Source organism: Carcharodon carcharias, chromosome 20 (genome assembly GCF_017639515.1).
Source record: "Carcharodon carcharias isolate sCarCar2 chromosome 20, sCarCar2.pri, whole genome shotgun sequence".
Taxonomy (NCBI): domain Eukaryota; kingdom Metazoa; phylum Chordata; class Chondrichthyes; order Lamniformes; family Lamnidae; genus Carcharodon; species Carcharodon carcharias.
Genome location: NC_054486.1, coordinates 33046802 through 33061329, shown reverse-complemented (window position 1 = coordinate 33061329; position 14528 = coordinate 33046802). Strand labels below are relative to the sequence as shown.

At 43.9% G+C, this 14528-nt stretch overlaps 1 protein-coding gene across 1 annotated transcript in view; it reads left to right on the top strand.

The window, feature by feature from the left end:
- Positions 1 to 14528, top strand: part of LOC121292315 (1-phosphatidylinositol 4,5-bisphosphate phosphodiesterase beta-2-like) — a 138949-nt gene that overhangs the window by 29132 nt on the left and 95289 nt on the right. Inside the window, 1 exon segment of the mRNA XM_041214167.1 lies at positions 14412 to 14512. Within this exon segment, the coding sequence (XP_041070101.1) occupies positions 14412 to 14512 (101 nt within the window).

Below are 14528 nucleotides of genomic sequence, written 5' to 3'. Positions count from 1 at the left end.
GCTGATGACCCCTTCCATCACTTTACTGATGATTGAGAATATACTGATGGGGTGGTAGTTGGTTGGATTGGATTTGTCTTGCTTTTTGTGTATAGGACATGCCTGGGCAATTTTCCACACAGCCAGGTAGATGCCAGTGTTGTAGCTGTACTGGAACAGCTTGGCTAGGGTCGCAGAAAGTCCTGGAGCACAAGTCTATTAACAGCATTATTCCATATAATTACTCCACACAAGGGATTGAATTGGATACTATTTTATCAGTAATCTCACAGGGTAGAAAGATCAAATGACTCCTGAGCAACAAAGTGGAATGATTGAACAACATAGGTCTTCACTGTCAAAGAAAAATTTTGGAGTCCTCAGATGTCTCTGTGTGACACAACTTTTAAGAGACCAGAGGACAAAGACTTAATAGTTCACAATTGTATTTGTGTTTTCTTGATCAGCAAGTTTGAAGACTCTGCTGATTGCTACTTCTCGCTACAGTACAATATCTTCTATGCAACACAACTTTGTCACAATATTCCAATACCTCAAAAAACTCATATAAGCAGCAAGATAAACACAAAAACAAAAAAAGTAGGAGCAGGAGTAGGTCATTTGGCCCTTTGAGCCTGCTCTGCCGTTCAATATGATCATGGCTGATCCTCTATCTCAAGCAATGGATTTTGGAGCTCGAGCGTCAGCTGGAGACACAGCAGAGCATCCGTGAGGCTGAGGATTACGTGGATAGCATGTTTTTGGATGTGGTCACTCCGCAGCTTAAGGAAGTGTAGTCAGAGAGGGAATTGGTGACCACCAGTCAGAAGAAGGGAGGCAGGCAGGTAGTCAGGAAAGCCCCAGAGTGCACCTCACTCAAGGACTGTATTTCTGTGTTGGAAAATGGTGAGGGTGAAGATTCCTCTGGAGACTGCAGCCAGAGCCAAGTTCACGGCCAAGTGGCTCAGCTGCACAAGCGGGGATGAGTAAGAGTGCAAGAGCAATAGTGGTAGGAGACTCAATAGTGAGGGGTGCAGACAGATGCTTCCGTGGCCGCAGTCGTTACACCAGGATGATGTATTGCCTCCCTGGTGCCAGGGTCAAGGATGTCACAGAACAGCTGCAGGGCGTTCTGAAGGGGGAGGGCAAACAGTCAGAGGAAGTGGATCACATTGGTAACAATGACATAGGTAGAAAGAGGGATGAGGTCCTGCAACAAGAATTTAGGGAGCTAGGTAGCAGATTAAAAAGCAGGACCTCAAAGGTTGTAATCTCTAGATTGCCCCCTGTGCCACATGCTAGTGAGTATAGGAATAGGAGGATAGAGAGGATGAATGCTGAAGAGATGGTGAAGGAGGGATGGCTTAGTTTCCTGGATCACTGGGTCTGTTTCTGGTGAAGGTGGGGCCTGTACAAGGTGGATGGGTTGCACCTGAACGGAGACGGGCCCAACATCCTTGCAGGGAGGTTTGCTAGTGCTGTCAGGGAGAGTTTAAACTAATTTGGCAGGGGGATGGGATACAGAGTGGAGGTACAGTAAGGGCTGATGCACAGCTAAATATTGAAGAGAAACTAAGTCAGTCTGGAAGGCAGAGCAAATATAGACCTGTTAAGGCACAAGGGAATAATGTGAGGCTGGATTGCATCTATTTTAATGCAAGGAGTCTTACAAGTAAGGCAGATCAATTGAGGGCATTGATTAACACATGGGAATATGAGATTGTTGCTATCACAGAGACATGGTTGAGGGAAGGGCAGGCCTGGCAGCTCAATATTCCAGAGTAAAGAATCTTCAGGCATGATGGGGGAGGGGTAAAAGAGGAGGTAGTATTGCACTATTGATCAAGGAGTCAATTACTCCAGTAAGGAGGTATCTAAGAAGGTTCCTCAATTGAGGCCATATGGGTAGAACTTAAAAAAAAAAGAGGCAATCACTTTGCTGGGAGTGGACTATAGGCCTCCAAACAGTCAGGGGGAGTTAGAGGAGTCAATATGTAGGCAAATTGCAGAGAAGTGCAAAATAATGGGTAATAATAGGGGATTTCAACTTCCCCACATTAACTGGGAGAGTCTTAGTGTGAAAGGCTGAGAGGAGGTGGAATTCTTAAAGAGCACCCAGGAGACCTTTATGAGCCAGCATGTAGAAAGTCCTACAAGACAATGGGTGATAGTAGACCTAATCTTAGGGAATGAAACTGGGCAAGTGGTAGAAGTGTTAGTGGGGGAGCATTTCGGGGATAGTGACCATAACTCTGTAAGATTTAAGGTAGTTATGGAAAAGGACAAAGATGGACCAGAAATAAGTTCCTGAATTGGGGGAAGACTGATTTCAATATGATAAGACAGGATCTGGCCAAAGTGGACTGGGAGAAGCTACTCATAGGAAAGTCTATATCAGACCAGTGGGAGTCATTCAAAAGGGAAATAGTGAGAGTTCAGGGCCTACATGTTCCCATAAAGGTGAAGGGTAGGACTAACAAGTCCAGGGAATGAACCCTGGATGTCAAGTGATATAGAGGATTGGATAAGGGAAAAAAGAAGGCTTATGACAGATACAGAGGGCTGAAAACAGCAGAAGCCCTAGAGGAGTATAGAAAGTGTAGGGAGGTACTTAAAAAAATAATTAGGAGAGCAAAGAGGGGGCATGAAAAAACACTGGTGGGCAAGATAAAGGAAAATCCCAAGGCACTTTATAGATATATTAAGGGCAAGAGGATAACCAAGGAAAGAGCAGGGCCCATTAGGGACCAAAGTGGCAATCTGTGCATGGAGCTGGAGGACGTAGGTGAGGTTTTGAATAATTTCTTTTCATCTGTGTTCACTATGGAGCAGGATGATGTAGGTGTAGAAACCAGGGAGGGGGACTGTGATATACTTGAATAAATTATCATTGAAAGGGAGGAGGTATTAGCTGTTTTAGCAGGCTTACAAGTGGATAAATCTCCAGGCCCAGATGAGATGAATCCCAGGCTGCAGTGTGAGGTAAGAGAGGACATTTCAGGGGCTCTGACACTAATTTTCAAATCCTCTCTGGCCACAGGAGAAGTGCCAGAGGACAGGAGGACAGCAAATGTGGTACTATTATTCAAGAAGGGTAGTAGGTATAAACCAGGTAATTACAGGCTAATGAGTCTTACATCAGTGGTAGGAAAACTATTGGAAAAATTTCTGAGGGATAGGATTAATCTCCACTTGGAGACTCAGGGATTAATCAGGGATAGTCAGCATGGCTTTGTCAGGAGGAGATCATGCCTAACAAATTTGATTGAATTTCTTGAGGAGGTGACTTGTTGTGTAGATGAGGTTGTGCAGTTGATGTAATCTCCATGGACTTCAGTAAGGCTTTTGACAAGGTCTTTCTTGGGAGAATGATCAAAAAGGTAAGACCCCATAGGATCCAAGGCAATTTGGCAAATTGGATCCAAAACTGGCTTAGTGGCACGAGGCATAAGTTGATGGTCAAAGGTTGTTTTTGCGATTCGAAGCCTGTGATGAGTAGTGTACCACAGGGATCAGTGCTGGGACCCTTGCTGTTTGTAGTGTACATTAATGATTTAGACATGAATATAGGAAGTATAATCAGTAAGTTCGCAGATCACGCGAAAATTGGTGGTGTTGTAAATAGTGAGGAGGAAAGCCTTAGATTACAGGACAATGTAGATGGGCTGGTAAGATGGGCAGAGCAGTGGCAAATCGAATTTAATCCTGAGCAGTGTGAGGTGATGCATTTTGGGAGGACCAACATGGCAAGGGAATACACAATGAATGCTGGGACCCTCGGAAGTATAGAGGATCAGAGGGACCTTGATGTACATGTCCATAGATCCTGAAGGCAGCAGCCCTAGAGGTAGATAAGGTGGTTAGGAAGGAATATGGGATACTTGCCTTTATTAGTGGAGGCATAGAATATGAGAGCAGGGAGGTTATGTTGGAGCTGTATAAAATGCTAGTTAGGCCACAGCTGGAGTACTGTGTGCAGTTCTGGTCGCCACACTATAGGAAGGATGTGATTGCACTGGAGAGAGTGCAGAGGAGATTCACCAGGATGTTGCCTGGGCTGGAAGATTTCAGCTATGAAGAGAGACTGGATAGTCTGGGGATGTTTTCTTTAGAGCCAAGAAGGCTGAGGGGGAACCTGAAGGAGGTATACAAAATTATGAGGGGCATAGATAGGGTAAATAGGAAGACACTTTCCCCTTAGCAGAGGTGTCAATAACCACAGGGAATAGATTTAAGGTAAGGGTCAGGAGGTTTAGAGGGGATTTGAGGAAACATTTTTTCATCCAGAGAGTGGCTGGAATCTGGAACACACTGCCTGAGGCGGTGGTAGAGGCAGGAACACTCACAACATTAAAGAAGTATTTAGATGAGCACTTGAAATGCCATAGCATACAGGTCTACCCGTCAAGTGCTGGAAAATGGGATTGGAATAGATAGGTCCTTGATGGCCGATACAGACACGATGGGCCAAAGGGTCTGTTTCTGTGTTGTATAACTGTATGATTGTCTCAATTCCATACTCCTGCTGTCTCTCCATACCTCTTGACACCTTTAGAGTCTAGAAATCTATCTATATTCAGTGACTTGGCCTCCACAGCCTTCTGTGGTAGAGAATTCCACAGGTTCACCACCCTCTGAGTAAATTAATTGCTCCTTATCTCAGTCCTAAATGGCCCACCCCATACCCTGAGACTGTGACCCCTGGTTCTAGATCCCCCAACTCGAGGAAACATCATCTCTGCATCCAGTCGGTCCAACCCTGTCAGAACTTTATACGTTTCAATGGGATCCCCTCTCATTCTTTTGAATTTCAGTGAATACAGGCCTAGTCGACCCAATCTCTCTTCATAAAACAGTCCTGCATCCCAGGGATCAGTTTTATGAACCTTCACTACATTCCTTCTACGGCAAGTATACCCTTTCTTAGTTAAGGAGACCAAAACTGCACAAAATATTCCAGGTATGGTCTCACCAATGCCATGTACAGCTGCTGTAAGAGATCCTTGCTCAAGTCCTCTCGCAATGAAGGCCAACAAGCCATTTGCCTTCTTAACTGCTTGCTGTACCTGCATGCTTACTTTCAGTGATTGGTGTACAAAGTCCCAGGTCCCTTTGTACTTCAACAATATCCAATCTGCCACTGTTTAAATAATACTCTGCCATTCTGTTTTTCCTACTGAAGTGGATAACTTTACACTTATCCACATTATGCTGCATCTGCCATGTATTTACCCACTCACTCAACTTGTCTAAATCACCTTGAAGCCTTTTCACCATTCATATTCCCACCAAGTTTCATGTCGTCAGCAAACTTGGAAATATTACATTTGGTTCCCTCATCCAAATCATTGATATGTGTTGTGAATAGCTGAGGCCCAAGCACTGATCCCTGCGGCACTCCACTAGTCACTACCTGCCACTTCAAAAAAGACCCATTTATTCTTACTCTCTGTTTCCTGTCTGTTAACCAATTCTCAATCCATGTCAATATATTACCCTTAATCCCATGGGCTTTAATTTTACACACTAACCTCTTATGTGGGACTTCATCAAAAGATTTCTGAAAATCCAAATACGCTGCATCCACTGGTTCTCCCTTATCTATTTTGCTAGTTACATCCTCAAAAAATTCCAGTAGGTTTGTCAAACATGATTTACCTTTAATAAATTCATGTTGACTTTATCTAATCTCGTTGATATTGTCTAAGTGTCCTGTTATCTCATCCTTTATAATAGACTGCAGCATTTTCCCTACTACTGATGTTAAGCTAACCGGTCTATAATTGCCTGTTTTCTCCCTCCCCTTTTTTTTAAAGAGTGTGGTTACATTTGCCACCCTCCAATCTGCTGAGACTTTCCCAGAATCAACAGAATTTTGGAAGATGACAACCAATGCAACCATTATTTTCATGGCCGCCTCCTATAGTACCCTGGAATGTAGATTATCAGGCCCTGGGGATTTAGTGGCTTTCAGATCCATTAATTTCTCCAACACTATTTTTTTTCGTAATACTAATTCCCTCTTCTCACTAGACCCTTGGTTCTTTAGTATTTCTGGGAAAGTTATTTGTGTCTTCTTCTGTGAAGATAGAACTAAAGTAGTTGTTTAATTGCTCTGCCATTTCTTTGTTCTCTATTATAAATATTCCCATTTTGAACTGTGAGGGACCTACATTTGTCTTCACTAATCTTTGTCTTTTTACAACTAATCTTTGTCTTTTTACATAGTTATAGAAGCTTTTACAGTCAGCTTTTATGTTCCTTGAAAGTTTACTCACATACTCTATTTTTCACCTCTTAATTAATCCCTTGGTCCTCCTTTGCTGAATTCTAAACTGCTCCCAATCTTCAGGCTTGCTACTTTTTCTGGCAACTAAATGTGACTCTTCTTTGGATAAATACTATCATTAATTTCTTTGTTAGCCATGGTTGAGCCACTTTTTCTCTTGTGTTTTTGCACCAGAAAGGAATGTGTAACTGTTGCAATGAATAAGTTTGTTTCTTAAATATTAGCCATTACCTATCCACCATCTGCCTTTTAATGAAGTTTCCAAGTCTATCTTAGACAACTCCAGCCTCATAGCTTCATAGCTTCCTTTGTTTAGATTTAGAACCTTAGTTTCGGTTTGGACTACTTCACTTTCCATCTTAATGAAGAATTCTATCATGTTATGGTCACTGTTCCCTAAAGGACACTGCACAACAAGGTTATTAATTAACCGCTTCTCATTGCACAATACCAAATCTAGGATAGCCTGTTCCCTGGTCGGTTCCTTGACGTACTGGTTCAAAAAAACCATCTCATACACACTTCAGGAATTCATTCACCACAGTATTATTGCTAATTTGGTTTGCCCTGTTTATATGTAGATTAAAGTCACCCATGATTATTATAGCACCATTGTTACATGCATCTCTAATATCCTGTTTAATGCCACCCCCTACCTTACCATTACTGTTTGGAGGCTTATAGACAACTCCCACTAATATTTTCCATCCCTTCTTGCCTTTTAACTCCACCCAGACTGATTCTACATCTAGATTTTCTAAGCCAATATCCTCTCTCGCTATTACACTGATTTCATCCTTAACTAACAACGCCACCCCATCTCCTTTTCTTTTTTGCCTGTCCATCCTAAATATCGAGTTCTCTTGGATATTCATTTCCCAAACTTGGTTACCCCGCAGCCATGTCTCCATGATCGCAATGATATCATACTCATTTACATCTATTTGGCTGTTAATTCATCTGTTTTATTGTGAATATTCCATGCATTCAGATACAATGCCTTAAGACTTGTCTTTTTAATATTTTCACAAATTTTTTTTGTACTATGGCCCTATTTGCTGCTAGCCCTTGTTTCCTCTGTCTTCTGCATTTCCTTTCTATTTTTTTGCCATTCACTCCTATCTTTGGTTCCCTCTCTTTCACCCCACAAAGTCTGCTCAGTAAACTTCCATCAGCAGCAAAATAAACAGAACTCCAATCATGATTCCACTCTCCATTCGCAAGATAATTATGGTTGAGAAAGGCCATCTAGCCCAGCTCATGTCATTCATCCAAATGACATAAGAACATACATATTAGGAGCAGGAGTAAGCCATTTGGCCCCTCAAGCCTGCTGTGTTATTTGATAACATCGCCTGCCTATTACCAATGACTACAACTTGAAAATAGCTTGGCCTAAATAGCCAAGTGGTTACGGTACTGGGCTTGTAACCCCAAGATCAAGAGTTCAAATCTCACAATGGCAAACAATGTAACTTTATCTGAATAGGAACAGATGGAAATGTGTTTGTACTCGAAAGAGTTACAACTCAAAAGTATTTAATTGGTTGTAAAGTGATTGGGACATCATGAAAGATGCTGTATAAATGTAGGTTTAGTCTTTCTTTCATTACACCTGCATGTAATAAGCAGAATGGCCGAATCAAAGGTGAAACTGGAGGCCCAATGCTGATTCTCTAAGGATAATTAATCATAGATCAATCAACTGATGTTAGGAAAGTGGCTACACAGAAATCACTACATTTACAAAACAATTCAACTTTGTAGCTAATACAACCATACTATTCTGACTTCTCAGGTGCCAACCCACAATATACCATAAATGGTACCTGCTCCTTTTACGCTAACAACACTATCCCCAGGATTTGTCAATTAGACATCTACTAGCAGCTCAGGAAAACGTGGATTGAATTGTTGTTCTGAAAGTTTCAGAGAATAATGATACATGGTACATAAATTCAGTACATCCTTAACTCAAGGTCTGGATTGTTTTCCCTTCCCACAGAAACTGTCATGCAAATTATGTTATACATTGTGAATTTACAGACTACCTGGGGTGAACCTGGGATGGAATAGAGATTTGTAAAATCTTCCTTCAAGCAATCTCTTAGGCTGGAATTGTCTGCTCCTGTTGGCAGTGGGCATCATGGTGGGCGTGAGTGGACAATATGGCGAGAAGGCTGAAAATTGGTTTTATGCTGATTGCCATTCCTGCAGATGACTGAGAGCCAGTGTCGCTGAAGACTGCACATGTCTAGGGAACTGGTTGGTCACTTATGCTGCCTGCTGCAGGATTTGGTGCCACTGGGACATGGAGGACATCCACTGCCAGTGGCCATGAAAGTGACTGTGGCACTCAACTTTCACACCAGTGACTCCTTCCAGGGCTCCACAGGTGACCTGTGTGGATCTCGCAAGCGTCCCCGCACACGTGTATCCAGGAGGTCATGGATGCTATCATTACAAAGGCACAGAATTTTGAGCATTTCAACCAGGATCAGGCAAGCCAGCAAACAAGTGCTGGAATTTGTGCAGATCTCTGGTTTTCCACAGGTGCAGGGTGCCATCAACTACACTCATGTGGCGCTTAGATTTCCATGGTAACAAGCAGTCAATTACGTCAGCTGCAAGGGTTTCCACTCACTGAGTGTTCAGCTGGTGTGCAACCACCACAAATGCATCCAACATGTCTGCGTATGATTCCCAGGGAGCGTCCATGACTCCTACATCCTTAGCAGGTCTCAGGTCCATGACATCTTCCAGGGTCCTCAGAGGCTGCAGGGTTGGCTCCTTGTGTCAAGTTCTACCCACAGAGGATGACCCCCATGCGGTGGCCTCAGACTGCAGCACAGAGACGGTACAATGGGGGTCATGCCGCAACCAGGACCTTGGTGGAGCAAATGTTAGGCATATTGAAAATGAGGTTCCGGTGACTCCACAGTGGAGCACTGCAATACAGTCCCCAGAGGATGTCGTGCATCATTTTAGCTTGCTGTGCACTACACAACTTGACGCTCCAACAGTGGGAGGGGGATCTAGCTGAGGAGGAGATGGAAGAGCTGCATGCCTCCTCTGATGAGGAGGATGTCGAAGGGGATGATGGTGATGAGGTCCTTGAAGGTGAGGATGCCAGTGATGAAGCCATCACACTCGCCAGACAAGGCAGACGTGATAATGAGGCCTCATAGCCCCAATATTCATGGAGGGTGATGACGAGAATCAGTGAGGACAGTCCTGACATCCTCGCCTTGCATCTGTCAACGTTTGACTCCTGTGTGGCTGATGGCAGTGCAATATCCTCAGTGCTCAGGCTCATGCCATAGAGACACAGCAGAGGCCCTAATAGTTGCAAGATTCCAGGAGGATGATCACGACATGCAGTGAGGACACTCCATAGGTTTATACATTGCCTCTGTGAATGTTGAACTCTTATCTGGCTGAAGGCAGCATGCTTGTGCTCTGTGATCAGGATCATATCATGGACACACAATCATGAAACTTTAAGTGCATCTGATCCTTTGCCAGCCTTCAGCTTTCAGGACCCCATCATCACCGGACACAGATGCTGAAGAGATGGGGGGGGGGGGCCAGCCCCACCTCAAAGATGCTGAGAGCACACAGCGAGAATGACGGAACTCTGTGACGCCTGTCCGCGACATTCTGGCAGCAATGATAAGCACCATCGAGGTGCAGGCATCACTGATGTGTCCAGTGAGTGTGAAGCCAGACCATCACTTTGCTCTGAAGGTTACACACTGCACAGGGAAGAGGCCCTGGACTGAGACACCTGCCTTTATTGTGCGTAGGGCCCAAGGTTTCACATCTGAGTGACACAAACACTGTTCATCATAACAAGGAGCCACAGACAAGGAGACATTCTGGCAGTTTCCTTACAATCGTGAACATTGTGTACAAGTGATTAACACCTAAACCCATACAGTGCAACTACATCATCTTAGTGCTTGGCCTAAATAGCCAAGTGGTTATGGTACTGGGTTTGTAACCCCAAGATCAAGAGTTCAATTCTCACAATGGCAAACTATGAAACAATGTAACTTCATCTGAAACAGATGGAAATGGGCTTATACTCGAAAGAGTTACATCATCTTAGTGCTTGGCCTAAATAGCCAAGTGGTTATGGTACTGGGTTTGTAACCCCAAGATCAAGAGTTCAATTCTCACAATGGCAAACTATGAAACAATGTAACTTCATCTGAAACAGATGGAAATGGGCTTATACTCGAAAGAGTTACATCATCGGCTTGGCCTAAATAGCCAAGTGGTTATGGTACTGGGTTTGTAACCCCAAGATCAAGAGTTCAAATCTCACAATGGCAAACTATGAAACAATGTAACTTCATCTGAAACAGATGGAAACAGGTTTACTCAAAAAGAGTATCAAGAGTTCAAATCTCACAATGGCAAACAATGTAACTTCATCTGAATAGGAACAGATGGAAATGAAAATACCTGAAATCATCCACCATGTAACCAACGGGCTTATTTTTGGCTTGGCCTAAATAGCCAAGTGGTTATGGTACTGGGTTTGTAACCCCAAGATCAAGAGTTCAAATCTCACAATGGCAAACAATGAAACAATGTAACTTCATCTGAAACAGATGGAAACGGGTTTGTACTCGAAAGAGTTACATTCTATTAGCTTGGTCTAAATAGCCAAGTGGTTATGGTACTGGGTTTGTAACCCCAAGATCAAGAGTTCAAATCTCACAATGGCAAACTATGAAACAATGTAACTTCATCTGAAACAGATGGAAACGGGTTTGTACTCGAAAGAGTTACATCATCTTAGCCTTCCTAACCCTGTCACTACATCTTGGTGCTCCCCCGACAGCTGGAGCTGGAGGCAACCTGCTGACTGCTACGCCTTGTTGTTTGTGTTGACTTGGGCGGGCATCCTCTGGAGGGCCGAGACCTGGAAGTCCCCGGCCTGTTATGTGTATCCTGCTGTGGGCCAGATGCACCCCCCCTTGGCTTGTGGAGCTGGAGATGATGGGTTCACAGGAAGAGGGCATTTGCATCGACTGGGCATTCCTGGAGTCGCCTGGATGGATGGCCCCGAGGTGTTGGGCTGCTGATCCCCCTCCTTTTGGGTGCCCAACTCCTTGAGGAGAAGGGGAAGCTGCAGTGAGGTCGAGCTACCCCACACCCCTCTTACATTGGCACTGTTGGAGGCCAAGTAGGGCGTCAGCAAGGAAGTTCAGCCCGCCTAGCAGTGCATGACAGATATCCTGGACCAAGGTGTCAATGGTGGCTGCCATCCTGCCAGTACTGACCTCAGGGCACAATGAGAATTTAGACTGCTAGTTATATGTTGATTTAAATTCAAAAGAGAATTTTGAGAAGTGTACAATATTAAATTTTGTGGTACTAAACCTCTAAAATGATGCCCCCAACCCGCCCACCTCATCCTAATGCCCCCACCCCACCCCACCTACCACCCCTGCCAATCCACCTAGCCTCCCCACAGCCGCAACATCCCCCATCCCTTAACCCACCACTCACCCATCCCCAACTTTACCCTTACCCCCTCACACCAACCCCATCCCACCTTCTTCCCAACTACCCATGCCCTCTACCCACTCCACCAAATCCCCACCCCACCCCACCCCACCCCACCCACCACCCAGCACTGCACCCCCATCCCACACCCATCACCTCCACACACACATTGTCCAATTAGCTCCAAAATAGGAACTGCTGCTGACCTTCAAGCAGCTTCGTAGTTTTCTGGCGGTCTTTCAAAAAAAATATAGGAACCACAAAGTTGCCCGAAGGTCAGCAGCAGTTCCTAATCATAGCAACGGTCAGCGAAACTGACCTGAAAGCTCAAGGTAATCGAGAAGAGTCAGCATGTTTTTGTGAAAGGGAAATCATGTTTAACCGATGTATTGGAGTTTTTTGAAGGAGTAACATGTGTTGTGAATAAAGGGGAGGCCTGTAGACATACTATACTTGGATTTCCAGAAGGCATTTGATAAGGTGCCACTTCAAAGGTTATTACAGAAACTAAAAGCTCATGGTGTAGGGGGTAACATATTAGCATAGATAGAAGATTGGCTGGCTGGCAGAAAACAGAGAGTATGCATAAATGGGTCTTTTTCCGATTGGCAGGATGTGACAAGTGGAGTGCTGCAGGTGTTGGTTCTGGGGCCTCAACATTTTACAATTTGCATCAATGACTTAGATGAGGAGAGTGATGGCATGAAGAGGCAGTAGCATAGTGGTAATGTCATTAGACTGGTATTCCAGAGACCCAGGGTAATGCTCTGGGTCCTGGGTGCAGATCCCACCGGCAGATGGTGACATTTGAATTCAGTACAAACTGGAATTGATCATAAAACCATTGTTGATTGTTGTAAAAACCCCTCTGGTTTTCTAATGTCCTTTAAGGAAGGAAATCTGTTGTCCTTACCTGGTCTGGCCTACATGTGACTCCAGACCCACAGCGATGCAGTTGATTCTTAACTGCCCTCTGAACAAGGGCAATTAGAATGGGCAATGCGACACCCACATCCCATGAATGAGTACATTTTTAAAAATTGCATATGACACAAAGGTAGGTAAGAAAGGAGGTTGTGAAGAGGACATGAGGAGATTGCAAACAGATATAGATAGGTTGAGTAAGTGGGCAAAGATCTGGAGTTTAATGTCGGAAAATGTGAAGTTGTTCACTTTGGCAGGAAGAATAAAGAAGCAGAGTATTACTTAAATGGAGAAAGGCTGCATAATCCCGAGATGCAAAGGGATCTAGGTTAGTAAAAAGTTATTTTGCAGGTACAGCAAGTAATTAAGAAAGTTAATGGTGCCATCCTTTATGACCAAAGGAATTGAAGATAAAAGTAAGGATGTCATGCTTCAGTTATACAGGGCATTGGTGAGACCACATCTCGAATACTGTGTGTAGTTTTTGTCTTCTCATTTAAGGAAGGATGTAAATGTGTTGAAAGCGGTTCAGAGGAGGTTTACTAGATTGATACCTGGAATGAATGGGTTGCCTTATGAGGAGAGGTTGGACAGGCTGGGCTTGTTTCCACTGTAGTTTAGAAGAACGAGGGGTGATTTGATTGAGGTGTATAAGATCCTGAACGGCCTTGACAAGGTGGAAGTGGAAAAGATGTTTCCTCTTGTGGATGAGTCTAGCACTAGGGGGCACTGTTTTAAAATTAGGGGTTGCCCTTTTAGGACAGAGATGAAGAGAGACGATTTTTTTCTCTCGGAGGGTTGTGCAACTTTGGAACTATCTACCTCAGAAGGCGGTGGAGGTGGGGTCATTGAATATTTTTAAGGCAAGGGTAGATAGATTCTTGTTAGCCAAGGGAATCAAAGGTTATCGGAGGTAGATGGGAATGTGGAATTCAAAACACAAACAGATCAGCCATGAGTTTATTGAATGGTGGAGCAGGTTCAAGGGGTCGAATGGCCTACTCCTGTTCCTATTTCTTATGTTCTTGTCGAATGCCTTTTAGAAATCCAAGTTCATCACATCCTCAGGTTCCCCTTTATCGACCTTGCTTGTTAACTTCCTCAAAAACCTCTAATAAATTAGTCAAATGCAATTTCCCTTTCACAAAACCATGTTGACACTGCCAAATTGTATTCTGATCTTCTAAATGCCTTTCTATTACCTCCTTACTAATGTATTCTAGCATTTTACAGGCCTATATTTTGCTGCTTTCTGTCTCCCTTCTGCAGTACCCCCAGCGATTACAGTCCCCTCCAAGAGATTATAGTCTCCTCAGAGATTACAGTCTTCCCAGAGATTACAGTCCACTCAGAGATTGTAGAGCCACAGAGATAACAGTCTTCCCTGGAGATTACAGCCCTCCCAGAGAATACAGTCTCCCCAGAGATTACAGCTTCTCACTCCAGAGATTACAGTCCCCCAGAAAATACAATCTCCCCAGATATTACAGTCCTCCCCCAAACCCTGGAGATTACAGCCTCCAACCACAAAGATTACAGTCCCCTTGGAGATTACAGCCCACCCAGAGGTTACAATCCCTGGAGATAACAACCTCCCAAAGATTAGAGTCACCCTCCCAGGAGTGCAACACCAGGCTTGTCATATCATCTAACCAAAACCCTGTTTATTGATTTTTATTTTCTCACTATTTTCATACAGACCGACTTGATCAATCCAGAAGATTTCACTGAAGTAGTCTTCAAACAGTTTCTGTCCCACCTGTGCCCAAGGCCTGAGGTTAATCAGATCTTCGAATTGCTGTGAGGCACTTTTTAA